A 15361-nucleotide genomic window follows, 5' to 3' on the forward strand; every position below is an offset into this window, starting at 1 on the left:
CAGCGTCTCTGTCCCCATTCGGTCCCGTCATGACCTGCGCAGGCTTTGAGTGAGGCACCAGTGGAAGATTTGGAGGACTACCTTCCCTTGTTTCTGGTCTTTGCCGCTGTTGAACTGAGCTCCGGGGGCGGGGAATCTTTTGCGGGGATGATCTTCTGGACCGGACGTGGTCTACATGTTTTCGCTGGAGAAGACCTTGGGCTTGCACTTGGTACGATATAGGGCCCGTTTGGCGAAAGATTACCCCAGGAACCCATTGGGCACCACCAGCAAAATTCCGCACGAATACTGGGTCACCGGGCGCAAACTGCCGAATCAGACGATGCTGAGACAATCCCGGTCCCTGCCGTTCTTGTGTGCGGCGTACTTTTGCGCCAATGTCCGGGAAGACCATACTAAGGCGGGTGCGAAGTCTCCGGCCCATTAGGAGTTCTGCGGGAGCTACCCCAGTCACTGTATGGGGGGTGGTCCTGTACGTAAACAAAAACCGAGCCAGTCTCGTGTCCATTGATCCGGAAGACTGCTTCTTTAGGCCTCTTTTGAATGTTTGCACTGCACGCTCTGCCAACCCATTTGAAGCCGGGTGGTAAGGGGCAGTGTGGATATGGCGGATGCCGTTCATCTTTGTAAACCTAGCAAACTCCTCACTCGTGAATGGAGTGCCATTATCCGTGACCAGCACCTCGGGGAGGCCATGCGTGCTAAATGATAAACGCATTTTTTAAATTGTTGCGCAGGACGTTGTCCCCTGTATCTTATGCACCTCCAGCCATTTGGACTGGGCGTCAATTAGTAGAAGGAACATGGATCCCTGAAAAGGGCCTGCGAAATCTGCATGTAAGCGTGCCCAAGGCCGCCCTGGCCATTCCCAGTGATGTAGGGGTGCGGCCGGCGGAAGCTTCTGATGCTCCTGGCAAATGGAGCAGTTTTGGGCCACCTTCTCAATGTCGGTGTCGAGGCCTGGCCACCAGACATAACTCCGGGCCAACATTTTCATCTTGGTCACGCCCAGATGCCCATTGTGCAAGTCTGATAATATCAGCTCCTGGCCTTTTTCCGGGACAACCACACGCGTCCCCCACAAGAGGATGCCGTCTTCCACGCTGAACTCTGACAGCTTGGAGGAAAATGCCCGTAACTCGCCTGGGAGCTGTCTATGCTGCCCACCATACAGGACTATGTGCCGAACCTTTGACAGGACTGGCTCCGTCTGGGTCCACTCACGGATCTGTGATGCCGTGACAGGCAAGGTGTCCATAAAATTTAGGGTTGCGACCACCTCACCGGTCGTGGGGGTCGACATGGGGCCGGTCGATAAAAGCAATCGGCTCAGTGCGTCGGCATTTGCTATCTGCGTACCTGGTTTGTGCTCCAGAGAATACTCATATGCAGCAAGCAACAAAGCCCAGCGCTGGATCCGTGCAGAAGCAATGGGCGATATCGGCTTATCCTCTCTGAAGAGTCCGAGCAGGGGCTTATGATCAGTCACGATAGTGAAATGGCGGCCGTACACATACTGGTGGAAGCGTTTCACCGCGAAAACCACTGCCAGGCCCTCCTTCTCGATCTGCGCGTACTTCTTCTCCGCTGCAGTCAATGTGCGGGAGGCGAAAGCTATCGGTCGCTCGGCCCCGTTCTCCATCTTGTGGGACAGGACAGCCCCAATACCATACGGGGATGCATCACATGTGACGAGCAAAGGCTTTCCCGGATCATAGTGGGTTAGTAACCCAGACGACGACAATTGTTGCTTTACCCGCCGGAAAGCGGTTTCTTGCGGCTGACCCCAAACCCAGGTGTGATTTTTCTTTAGCAGCAGGTGTAAGGGGGCCAGCGTAGTTGCCAGATTGGGGAGGAACTTCCCGTAATAGTTTACGAGACCGAGAAAAGAACGAAGATGCGAAGTGTTAGTCGGGGTGGGGGCATGTTGAATTGCACGCACCTTCTCTGCGACGGGGTGCAGACCCTCGCGGTCCACCCGATAACCTAGGTAGACTACTTCTTTTGCCTGAAATACGCACTTTGTGTGACGTAAACGGACTCCAGCCTCCGAAAGGCGTTTAAGGACAGCCTCCAGATTTTCCAAATGGTCTTGCTCCGATGTCCCTGTAATCAACACGTCATCTAGGTAGACAGCCACATGTGGTAAACCTCTCAAAATGCCCTCCATAACACGTTGAAAAATTGCGCAGGCAGAGGATACTCCAAAGGGCAACCGTGTATATTCATACAGGTCCCGGTGTGTGTTAATTGTTACATATGGTCGGGAGGCAGGGTCCAGCTCCAACTGCAGGTAGGCGTGACTCATATCTAATTTTGTGAATGAGAGTCCGCCTGCAAGTTTCGCGTAGAGATCCTCTATGCGAGGCATTGGGTATCGGTCGAGTCGGGAAACTGTATTCGCTGTAAGTTTATAGTCGCCACACAAGCGAACTGTGGCATCTGGCTTCATTACTGGCACAATTGGTGCTGCCCAGTCAGCAAAACGGACAGGCCTGATAATACCCAAACTCTCCAAACGAGTGAGCTCCCCTTCTACCTTCTCGAGCAAAGCGTAAGGCACTGGGTGCGCCCGGAAATAGCGCGGTGTGGCTCCTGGTTCAACTTGGATACGGGCTACGGCCCCTTTTATTTTCCCCAGACCAGGCTGGAATACCTCTGGGTATCGTCCTAGCACCTCAGTCAACCCTCCAGAAACTGTTTGGAGGATGTGCTGCCATTGCAACCGCAAATGGCGCAACCAGTCCCGACCCAACAGGCTGGGCCCATGGCCACGCACTACGATAAGTGGGAAACGCCCCTCCTGGCGTCCATAGACAACAGGGGTCATTGTAGTTCCTGCAATGTCCAGTGGTTCCCCAGTGTAGGTGGCCAACCTGGCCTGTGAGTCAGTTAGTGTAAGGGTCTGTATACCCTGCTTGATGCGGTCGAATGTCCTCTGGGCGATCACGGAGACCGCTGCGCCAGTATCCAACTCCATCTCCAGCGGGTGGCCATTGACCCGTACTGTCACCTTAATGGGGGCCACACGGGGAGCTGCCACACAATGCAGCTGCAGGCAGTCGTCCTCCGTCTCCACGTCCTCAGGAGTGGTCGCCGCAGGTTCATCCACATGGAAGGTGCGGCCTCTGGGCTGGTCCCAGTTTCGGTCGGAACGACGGCGCCTCTGGCGTCCCCAGGACCGCCGTCCGCGACGGGGTCGGCGCCTACAAGTCTGACACGGACATGGCTCCTCATCCATTGGCTCTGGAGAAGGCTCCCTTCGGGGAGGAATGTCCGATGGCCACTGGCGTCGGTCTGGTCGTTGCCTCGCCCAAGGTACCGCAGGAGTACGGGGGGACGTTTTTGGGCGGAAAGGGTTTCGCCCCAAGGCATGCACTTCCATTCCCTGTAGCTCCTGTACTCCTCGCTCTGCGCTCTCTCGGGACAAAACTATTTGTATTGCCTGTTGAAAAGTCAATGTTGGCTCCGCTAACAACTTCCTCTGGGTGGCCGCATTGTTAATACCGCAAACCAAACGGTCGCGTAACATTTCTGACAAGGTCTCACCATAGTCACAGTATTCCGCAATCCCGTGTAGCCTGGATAAAAAAATCGGCAAGGGATTCTCCAGGGGTCCTCTCAGCGGTATTAAACCGGTAACGCTGGACTATCGTGGACGGGGTTGGGTTAAAGTGTTGCCCCACTATATTCACAAGTTCGTCAAACGTTTTGGTGTCCGGCGCAGCTGGGTACGTAAGGCTCCTAATCACCCCAAACGTATGCGGCCCGCAGGCGGTGAGCAATATGACCACCTGGCGCTCGTTTTCAGTGATATTGTTTGCCCGGAAATAGTAACGCATCCGTTGCGTGTACTGGTTCCAGCTTTCCAGCGCAGCATCAAAAACATCCAAACGTCCGTACAGAGGCATGGTATAATAGAAAACAACTTCCAACCTGTATCCAACAAAAATCCAGGGAGGTGGCTTCAGCAGTGTAGACAGCTATTCACTTTTACCTTCGTCGCCAGTTATGTAAGGGCCTCGAAGAATCCAGCACGAGTTTTAAGGATACAAAATAATAAAGTTTATTTACTATAACAATATATACATAGTAGTAGCAGTAACTTCCCTTGCTACCTTCTCCTTCCTCCTGGTTCCTGGACTGGCCAGCTTATTTATAGTAGGAGTTTCTCTGCCCCCCTCATTGGGGAAGTTCATACTCCCATAGGATTGTGGGATAATCATTAGTCCCCAGCCAATCGTCAGTAGGCAGGTTATAACAGTAAGGAAGGCAGATTTATTTCCCTAAAGGACATCGGCAAACTAGATGGGAAGACAATGTTAGTTTCACGGTCACCAATATTGAAACAAGCTTTTTATTGCAGATTTATTTAATTAACTCAATTTAAATTCCGAGCACCATGGTTGTATTTGAATTCATATTTCCAAAATCAGCACTCCAGGCCTCCGGATTATTAGCCCAGCAACATCGCCATTTGGGGGGGAAAATGGCAGCATGGTGTTTAATATCACTAGACTCGTAATCCAGAGGTCCAGACCAATCCTCTGGGGGACATGGGTTCAAATTCCACCACAGCAGTTTGTGGATTTTAAATTCAATTAATAAATCTGGAACTGAAAGCCAGATGCACTAATGGTGACTATGAAACCAATAACGATTTCAACAAATGCACTTCAAGCAGATGTGAGATATGCGGTGATACAATAGAGTCAGAGCAATTCTTTAAACAAAAGTCACCAAATTCCATGATAACTAAATTTCCTGATCAGACAATGTTAACCGATTAGACTGCTTCGCCAATGAAAACACACCGTCTGCACTATCCCTCCTGCCCAACACGAGGTGGAGCCTACAGACCAGGAAGAACCCAAGTTTGATCCTGTCTGTATTGACAGGAATTCAACTAATGACGCAATTGGTTCAGGTCCCCTGGCATACCAGTTATCCTGTAGCAAAGCACATGTGCAAAAAGATAAAGGGCACAACACAATTCTAATGTGATTCGCTTGTGGTTAAATAAGACCATAAGACATAGGGGCAGAATTGGGCCACTCGGCCCATCGAGTCTGCTCCGCCATTCAATCATGGCTGATATTTTTCTCATCCCCATTCTCCTGCCTTCTCCCCATAACCCGATCCCCTTATTAATCAAGAACCTATCTATCTCTGTCTTAAAGACACTCAGTGAATTGGCCTCCACAGTCTTCTGCGGAAAAGAGTTCCACAGATTCACCACCCTCTGGCTGAAGAAATTCCTCCTCATCTCTGTTTTAAAGGATTGTCCCTTTAGTCTGAGATTGTGTCCTCTGGTTCTAGTTTTTCCTGCAAGTGGAAACATTCTCTCCACATCCACTCTACCCAGGCCTCGCAGTATCCTGTAAGTTTCAATAAGATCCTCCCTCATCCTTCTAAACTCCCAACGAATACAGACCCAGAGTCCTCAACCGTTCGTCAAAAGACAATTTCTTCATTCCAGGGATCATTCTTGTGAACCCCCTCTGGACCCTTTCCAAGGCCAGCACAACCTTCCTTAGATACGGGGCCCAAAACTGCTCACAATACTCCAAATGGGATCTGACCAGACCCTTATATAGCCTCAGAAGTACATCCTTGGTCTTGTATTCTAGCCCTCTTGACATGAATGTTAACATTGCATTTGCCTTCTTAACTGCCGACTGAACCTGCACATTAACCTTAAGAGAATCGTGAACAAGGATTCCAAAGTCCCTTTGTGCTTCTAATTTCCTAAGCATTTCCCCATTTAGAAAATAGTCTATGCCTCCATTCCTCCTTCCAAAGTGCATAAGCTCACACCTTTCCACATTTATTTCATCTGCTACTTCTTTGCCCAATCTCCTAGCCTGTCCAAATCCTTCTGCAGCCCCCCTGCTTCCTCAATACTACCTGTCCCTCTACAAATCTTTGTATCACCTGCAAACTTAGCAACAGTGCCTTCAGTTCCTTCTTCCAGATCATTAACATATATTGTGAAACGTTGTGGTCCCAGCACAGACCCGAGGCATACCACTAGTCACCGGCTGCCATCCTGAAAAAGACCCTTTTATCCCCACTCTCTGTCTTCTGCCAGTCAGCCAATCCTCTATCCATGCCAGGAGCTTACTTTTAAAACCATGGGCTCTTCACTTATTTAACAGTCTCCTATGTGGCACCTTGTCAAAGGCCTTCTGGAAATCTAAATAAATCACTTTGTCTAACTTCCTTGTTACCTTCTCAAAGAACTCTTAACAGATTTGTCAGACATGACCTCCCTTTGACAAAGCCGTGCTGACTCAGTCCTATTTTACCATGCACTTCCAAGTGCTTCGCGATCTCATCTTTAATAATGGACTCTAAAATCTTACCAATGACCAAAATCAGGCTAACCGGCCTATAATTTCCCGTCTTCTGCCTCCCTCCCTTCTTAAACAGCGGTGTTACATTAGCCACTTTCCAGTCCTCTGGGATCCTTCCTGCCTCCAGTGATTCCTGAAAGATCACCACCAATGCCTCCACAATCTACTCAGCTATCTCTTTAAGAACCCTGGGTTGTAGTCCATCTGGTCCAGGTGATTTATCCACCTTCAGACCTTTCAGTTTCCCCAGGACCTTCTCCTTAGTGATGACCAATGCACTCACCTCTGGCCCCTGATTCTCCTGGAGCTCTGGCATCCCACTGGAATCTTCTACTGTGAAGACTGATGCAAAGTAACCATTCAGTTCCTCTGCCATTTCTTGGTTTCCTATTATTACTTCTCCAGCCACATTTCCCAGTGGTCCAATATCTATTTTTTCCTCTCTCTTACCTTTTATATATTGAAAAAAAACTCTTCCTATCTTCTTTTATATTACTAGCTAGCTTGCACTCATATTTCATCTTCTCCCCCCTTATTGCTTTTAAATGATTCCCAATCCTCGCCACTTTGTATGCTTTTACCTTTACCTGTCAATTTCATGTCCCGGTTTACCATTAAACAGTAAAGAACGAAAAGCAACTTCACCCACCCCACCCAAACATTGGTAGGATTTTTTTGTGGAATAGGATGAGAACAAATAAGCAATTCATGCCCAAAACAGACATATATCCTTATATATCAAAAGAAAACTTAATTCTTACAGTTACAGTTCTTTTCACATTGCACCCATGCAATGCAAAGGAGAAAGGAGATGACCCTGGACTCACCTTATACGCCCAGCTAGAAGTACAGCCAATAGGCAAGTGAAGAGGCCAGTGGTAACGACAGCCATTTGATGGTTTTTCCCATAGTCCCATGCAGCTTGCATGTTCATCAGCATTTCCTCTGGTACCATATCCAGCAGCTGCTCCCAGCCGGTGCCATTCTGAACAGGGCTATGCTCAGACTGTGAAATGGTTTCATCGCTGGTATTGGACAGAAGCGGCATCGGATCAATTGCCCGCATTTCAGCAGTGGGTTCCTGGCCTGCAAATGGATCACCTGATCTATATACTGCCATGGCAACCAACACAGCACAACTGACAAAGGCCACAAAGCGAAGCAGTAATACTCTGATCGGGGTAGAAAGGCTGGAATAATGAGAACCCTGAAACATAAAAGTTAGGAATTAGTTACAGTGAACACGTGGAATTTTAGCCACATCACTTAAAAAATCAACTTTACAAATCAGGCGTAGAATCACAATGATACCACATAGGAGGCTTTTCAGCTCATCATTCCTGTGCGGACTCTCAAGAACCATCCATTATTGTGATCAAAACTATGGTTACCAATCAACTCCATTCATTTGAGGCAATTTATGCAATATCAAGGTGTAGTTTCTCTCAAATTCCAACAAGTTTGGGTGGCAGAAGGTTTTCCAATGTTCTTAGACTGTCTTCATTTTTGTAAACTTCAGTAAATATTACAATCAAAAGTATAAAATCTTATAATTGTAGGCCAGGATGAATATAAACACTTCAGGTTTTGACTGCGTGTACCTGGTTTGAGATTAATGCCACCTGAAGGAGTTGGGTAGATCTAATTTATCTGCATCCAAAACTAACAATATGAGAAAAGGCTGGCGACATCAAAAGACACCATCCAAAGTTATTCTTTTTATCTCACTTAGATGGCTTCCCCTCAAACGGAACAGCTTATCCCTTGTACTACAACATATACTACAAGATAATTGCTTATAGTTAAGAGAATTTACAAAGCCAACAGTAAAGATTTAAAAGTCTATAACAAGACCTTGGTTTGCTGAACACTAAAGGATAACTGTTTATTTATTTAATACCCAAAATTCTTTGAAACATATTTCTTGGCACATTTAGCCGTTATTATTAATTCCGACCACAAATTCCTCCAAGTAATCTTGTCTTGTTTATCACTTTACATCAGAAAATGAGCTATGTTATCAGATGAGTGCAGGTTATTACACATTACAATACAAGGGACTTCCAGTCTGCTAAAGCCATAGATTGATTTTATGACCAAATTATACATACTGTGGACCACTGTTGGCATCTGTAAATTCAATGGCAAACTACAAACACAGACAGGAGAGTTTTTGCGACAGTTTATGCTCAAGGAACAAGATTGGAAGCATTAAATGGTTTAGTGTCATTGTTCAGCAAAGAAAAGGCTGCTCATTGTCGGATGCCTGATGTGTTCCTGTTCAGCTCTTTAGGCCAGCACAAGCTCCATGATATAGGCACAGAGACCTCCCTTGGTCAAAAGGGAAAGAAGCAGCTCCTCTCAAACAGTGGCTTGATGCGCCTTCAAAGCAATGGGCATGTGCAGGCTTGTTCATCTGTTTGTGTGTTTCAAAGCAAGAATCAGATGCTGTAGAAAACAACTAGCTGAGTAAAATGTTTTCTGAATGACACACATTGATTACTAAATGTGCAAACTGGACAATGCCTTGTGACGAGGTGGCTATACATGCGACTTACCACATTTTTGGCCAATTGTCACCAGTACATTGTTAGCTTCACAAAAAAAAACAGCATCTTGCTGTTGACTTCCCAGCAAGCTTCCTTAGGTTTTGGCACTTTCACATTAATTGACCAAACTCACCGCAAGAAATTAAGTCTAATAATTATCAACACAATTGTCTCCCTGCCGCAGATTCTATTATTCTACAGGCAAATGGGGTTAGCTTAGATGGGCTTTTTGGTTGGAATGGACCAGCTTGGGCCGAAGGGCCTGTCTCCCTTTTAGCAATGTGATCACATAATGTCAACCAACCTATTGCCCAGATTATTTTTGAAAAGTGCAGGAAAGTATCATTCCTTCTAGTTGCGAAATGTTTTAAGAGGTTTTCAAAATACCAGAATAATGTAACTTTTCTTGCTTGGTGTATCTTTTTCTCCCTATCCACTCTTCTTCCCCCTCCTTACCTTACTTGCTATTGAAGTCACTCCCCATCCCGGGCTTCCTATTTATTTTGGAATCCTTTACAAAGAACAAAGAAAATTACAGCACAGGAACAGGCCCTTCGGCCCTCCCAGCCTGCCCTCCCAGATCCTTTATCTAAACCTGTCGCCTATTTTCCAAGGATCTACTTCCCTCTGTTACCCACCCGTTCATATATCTGTCTAGATGCATCTTAAATGATGCTATCGTGCCTGCCTCTACCACCTCTACTGGCAAAGCATTCCAGGCACCCACCACCCTCTATGAAAAAAACTTTCCACGCACATCTCCCTTAAACTTTCCCCCTCTCACCTTGAAATCGTGACCCCTTGTAATTGACAACCCCACTCTTGGAAAAAGCTTGTTGCTATCCACCCTGTCCATACATCTCATAATTTTGTAGACCTCAATCAGGTCCCCCCTCAACCTCCGTCTTTCCAACGAAAACAATCCTAATCTACTCAACCTTTCTTCATAGCTAGCACCCTCGATACCAGGCAACATCCTGGTGAACCTCCCCTGCACCCTCTCTAAAGCATCCACATCCTTCTGGTAATGTGGCGACCAGAACTGCACGCAGTATTCCAAATGTGGCCTAACCAAAGTCCTATACAACTGTAACATGACCTGCCGACTCTTGTACTCAATACCCCGTCCGATGAAGGCAAGCATGCTGTATGCCTTCTTGACCACTCAATCGACCTGCGTTGCCACCTTCATGGTACAATGGACCTGAACTCCCAGATCTCTCTGTACATCAATTTTCCCCAGGACTCCCTTCCATTGACCGTATAGTCTGCTCTTGAATTGGATCTTCCAAAATGCATCACCTCGCATTTGCCTGGATTGAACTCCATCTGCCATTTCTCTGCCCAACTCTCCAATCTATCTATATTTTGCTGTCTTCTCTAACATTCCTCCTCGCTATCTGCAACTCCACCAATCTTAGTATCATCTGCAAACTTGCTAATCAGACCACCTATACCTTCGTCCAGATCATTTATGTATAGCCCAAACAACAGTGGTCCGAGCACAGATCCCTGTGGAACACCACTAGTCACCGTTCTCTATTTTGAGACACTCCCTTCCACCACTACTCTGTCTCCTGTTGCCCAGCCAGTTCTTTATCCATCTACTTAGTACACCCTGAACCCCATGCAACTTCACTTTTTCCTTCAACCTGTCATGGGAAACTTTATCAAACGCCTTACTGAAGTCCATATATATAACATCTACAGCCCTTCCCTCATCAATTAGCTTTGTCACTTCCTCAAAGAATTCTATTAGGTTTGTAAGACATGACCTTCCCTGCACAAAACCATGCTGCCTATCACTGATAAGTCTATTTTCTTCCAAATGTGAATAGATCCTATCCCTCAGTATCTTCTCCAACAGTTTGCCTACCACTGACGTCAAGCTCACAGGTCCATAATTCCCTGGATTATCCCTGCTACCCTTCTTAAACGAAGGGACAACATTAGCAATTCTCCAGTCCTCCGGGACCTCAACCGTGCTCAAGGATGCTGCGAAGATATCTGTTAAGCCCTCAGCTATTTCATCCCTCGCTTCCCTCAGTAACCTGGGATAGATCCCATCAGGACCTGGGGACTTGTCCACCTTAATGCCTTTTAGAATACCCAAAACTTCCCCCTTCCTTATGCCGACTTGACCTAGAGTATTTAAACATCCATCCCTAACCTCAACATCCGTCCCTCTCCTTGGTGAATACCGATGCAAAGTACTCATTAAGAATCTCACCCATTTCCTCTGACTCCACGCATAAATTCCCTCTTTTGTCTTTGTGTGGGCCAATCCTTTCTCCAGTTACCCTCTTGCTCCTTATATACACAAATAAAAGGCTTTGGGATTTTCCTTAACGCTGTTAGCCAAAGATATTTCATGACCCTTTTTAGCCCTCTTTATTGCGTGTTTGAGATTTGTCCTACTTTCCCAATATTCCTCCAAAGCTTCATCAGTTTTAAGTCGCCTAGATCTTATGTATGCTTCCTTTTTCATCTTAGCTAGTCTCACAATTCCACCCGTCATCCATGGTTCTTACCATTTCTATCCCTCATTTTCACAGGGACATGTCTGTCCTGCACTCTAATCAACCTTTCCTTAAAAGACTCCCACATTTTAAATGTGGATTTACCCTGAAACAGCTGCTCCCAATCCAAATTCTCTAGCTCCTGCCGAATTTTGTTATACTTGGCCTTTCCCCAATTTAGCACTCTTCCTTTAGGACCACTCTCGTCTTTGTCCATGAGTATTCTAAAACTTACAGAATTCTGATCGCTATTCCCAAAGCAATCACTGACTGAAACTTCAACCACCTGGCCGGGATCATTCCCCAATACCACGTCCAGTATGGCCCCTTCACGAGTTTTAATCTAATTTGGTTTTGGTGGTGCATCATTTGACCCATTGTTCACCAAAGTACCGGTTTCCCTCACCATGCCATTATCAGCTCACACTTGTGGCAACACATTGAAAAAAAATAACTGAGTCTAAGTAATGGGTCAAACCACCAGATGCTCCACTCCACCAATATCTGGCCAACAGTATTTCCTCCAATGGAGGACTTTTATCAGCAAGTCTCCCTCCAATGAAATTGTACTTAACCTATCTTGGTTAGCAAGCTAGCAAACCTTATGATGCAACAGGCAGTTCATTCCAGGTCTTAACACCCTGCGTGTAAAAAAAACAATTCATCTCGCCTCCGGATTGCTCACTAATTATCTTCCTTGTGTGTCCTTCACAAAGCAAACTGTGGTGATGTGGAACATACTGCTGGAGAAATGTAATAACTTTCAACGGAGATATATACAGATATATACTTGAAGGAAAAAAACAAGCACAGGGCTTTGGAGAAAGGGGAGGGGACTGGGATTAACTGGATAGCTCTACCAAATACACGCTGGGTGAATGCCCTTGCTGAATCATTCAATGTGTCTATGAATGTTATCTGAACTGCCTAGGTATCACCGCAAGATGACGCCACATTACAAAATGAAAGTGCTATTTTCAAAATGTGCAACTGGCAAACTATGAATAGCCTACAACTGAAAGTTACCCATGTCTAGTTAGAATGTTCACTTCAATACTCCATGGTAACAAGTGTAATTTGTTTTGTGAGAAAACAAGCGTGGTGAGATTACACCGTACAACTGCAGATTTATTCACTCTTTCTACAAAGTGCCTCGTAAATACGAATTGAAAAGTCAAACCTGTCATCATTAACATGTAATGAATCAATAGAATGCACAAAAGAGGGTGTTGAAAAACTCAGAAAAGTGAAATAAAGTTTTATATTCTAATCCCATTAAGCAAGCACAAAACTAAATGCATCAAATTCTCAAAATGAAATATCACTGGAGTACTGCAGAGGGAAAAAAAACAAAGCAGAATCCTCGTTCTTAGATTTTCTAACAGAAAAACCTCAAAGCTCCTGGATAAGTTTTTAAAAAAGATAATTGCATTCAACCCTTACCTGCACAAAGGTTTTGTCTGCTTCTCGACGACGGAGCTGATGGTCGAAGAGAATAGCCCGAATCTGTCGGTCCTGGTGTTTGATATAATACTCCACCGCTGTCTGACAGGGACGGCATAGCTTGTAAGTCTGTTCGAGATGGTGTTTATATACCTCAATCTCTTCTTCGTACTTGTCCTGATACAGAAAAAAAGTGTTAGACATCAAGCAGACTATCATTGGAGCATGCACAGTTTGTAAATATGCAACTTGGTTGCATCCAAGTGCAACAGAATTTTACAACACAGGAGGCCATTCAATCCATAACATCTCTGCAAGGAGCTGACCTATGGAGTTTTTCACTTCCGTTTAAACGTTATTATGGATTCTGTGTCAACTCAGTTCCTTGCGAAAAAAATCTTTCTAAAATCTTTAAAACCAACAAGGTTACACAGCCGAAAAAAATTGAGTTGAAGTGCACTGAATGACAAGCACAATGCACCACACAAAGTAACACAACTCTAAGGGATCTTTGCAGTTGGCTCAGTGTAGCACAAACTACGCGACCCGAGATCAAGTTGCCCATTGAGAAGACAATTAGCTAATCTGTTTTACCCCAAAGTATTGCATGTTAAATACTTAAAATCATTAAGTGAAGAGTGTGGCTTCTCATTAGACCAGAGTTTACTCCAGAATTTACTCAGCTCATTCCCTCAGTCAGACTAATCAACACTAATCCAGCAATTTCCTGTTGTTGTAGGTTTTAGACACGTCTTATTATTCTCTTCTCTGTATTTACAGCATCGCTAACACTGTATTTTCTTGCAACCCTTGATCCTCTTACCTAGATAAATTATAGAGCAGAATATTAAAAATAGGACCCAAGAGAAAGTTAAAAATCCTGCATACGATTTCAGGATAAAACAGAGTGCAGGTTTGAATCCCAGAAATGTCAGTTTTGCAACAAAGAATTATCCTAAAGTCAAACAAAAGTAACACGAGGAAAATTTGAATGTTTCAGCTCTCAGAGGCTTGATGATGTGAACATCGCTAGCCCCACTTATTTTGCAGGAAGGTCTACTTGTGAAAGCAATTATGAGGAGGGGACTGAGGTTGGCCATTGGAGCAAGATGTTGACAACTCACTGACTTAAATCACAAACATAATACAAATATTCTTGGAAGGAAAGGCACGAAGAACATTTTAACTAGCTAAAGATCAAAGAGAGATAGAAATAGAACATAGAGAACATAGAAAAATACAGCACAGAACAGGCCCTTCGGCCCACGATGTTGTGCCGAACCTTTGTCCTAGATTATCATTGAATTTACAGTGCAGGAGGCCATTCGGCCCATTGAGTCTGAACCGGCTCTTGGAAAGAAAACCCTACCCAAAGTCAACACCTCCACCCAACACTAAGGGCAATTTTGGACACTAAGGACAATTTATCATGGCCAATCCACCTAACCTGCACATCTTTGGACTGTGGGAGGAAACCAGAGCACCCGGAGGAAACCCACGCAGACACGGGGAGGATGTGCAGACTCCGCAGACAGTGACCCAAGCCGGAATCGAACCTGGGACCCTGGAGCTGTGAAGCAATTGTGCTATCCACAATGCTACCTTGCTGCCCTTAAGAACAAATAAATCTACACTATATCATTTTACCGTAATCCATGTACCTATCCAATAGCTGCTTGAATGTCCCTAATGTTTCCGATTCAACTACTTCCACAGGCAGTGCATTCCATGCCCCCACTACTCTCTGGGTAAAGAACCTACCTCTGACAGCCCCCCTATATCTTCCACCATTCACCTTAAATTTATGTCCCCTTGTCATGGTTTGTTCCACCCAGGGAAAAAGTCTCTGACTGTCTACTCTATCTATTCCCCTGATCATCTTATAAACCTCTATCAAGTCGCCCCTCATCCTTCTCCGTTCTAATGAGAAAAGGCCTAGCACCCTCAACCTTTCCTCGTAAGACCTACTCTTCATTCCAGGCAACATCCTGGTAAATCTCCTTTGCACCTTTTCCAAAGCTTCCACATCCTTCCTAAAATGAGGCGACCAGAACTGTACACAGTACTCCAAATGTGGCCGTACCAAAGTTTTGTACAGCTGCATCATCACCTCACGGCTCTTAAATTCAATCCCTCTGTTAATGAACGCTAGCACACCATAGGCCTTCTTCACAGCTCTATCCACTTGAGTGGCAACTTTCAAAGATGTATGAGCATAGACCCCAAGATCTCTCTGCTCCTCCACATTGCCAAGAACTCTACCGTTAACCCTGTATTCCGCATTCATATTTGTCTTTCCAAAATGGACAACCTCACACTTTTCAGGGTTAAACTCCATCTGCCACTTCTCAGCCCAGCTCTGCATCCTATTTATGTCTCTTTGCAGCCGACAACGGCCCTCCTCACTATCCACAACTCCACCAATCTTCGTATCGTCTGCAAATTTACTGACCCCACCCTTCAACCCCCTCATCCAAGTCATTAATGAAAATCA

The 15361-nt window shown here is 45.5% G+C and overlaps 1 protein-coding gene across 4 annotated transcripts in view; it reads right to left on the reverse strand.

Annotated features, from left to right (window-relative positions):
• Window positions 1–15361, reverse strand: part of tmem201 (transmembrane protein 201) — a 230513-nt gene that overhangs the window by 152875 nt on the left and 62277 nt on the right. For all 4 annotated transcript variants that reach the window (XM_072477917.1, XM_072477916.1, XM_072477918.1 and 1 more), the window contains exons 4-5: window positions 12868–13044; window positions 7184–7563 (exon numbers count right to left, since the gene is read on the reverse strand). In XM_072477917.1, the coding sequence (XP_072334018.1) occupies window positions 7184–7563; window positions 12868–13044 (557 nt within the window). The remainder of the gene's footprint in view (window positions 1–7183; window positions 7564–12867; window positions 13045–15361) is intronic.

The sequence above is a fragment of the Scyliorhinus torazame genome, chromosome 16, assembly GCF_047496885.1.
Source record: "Scyliorhinus torazame isolate Kashiwa2021f chromosome 16, sScyTor2.1, whole genome shotgun sequence".
Taxonomy (NCBI): domain Eukaryota; kingdom Metazoa; phylum Chordata; class Chondrichthyes; order Carcharhiniformes; family Scyliorhinidae; genus Scyliorhinus; species Scyliorhinus torazame.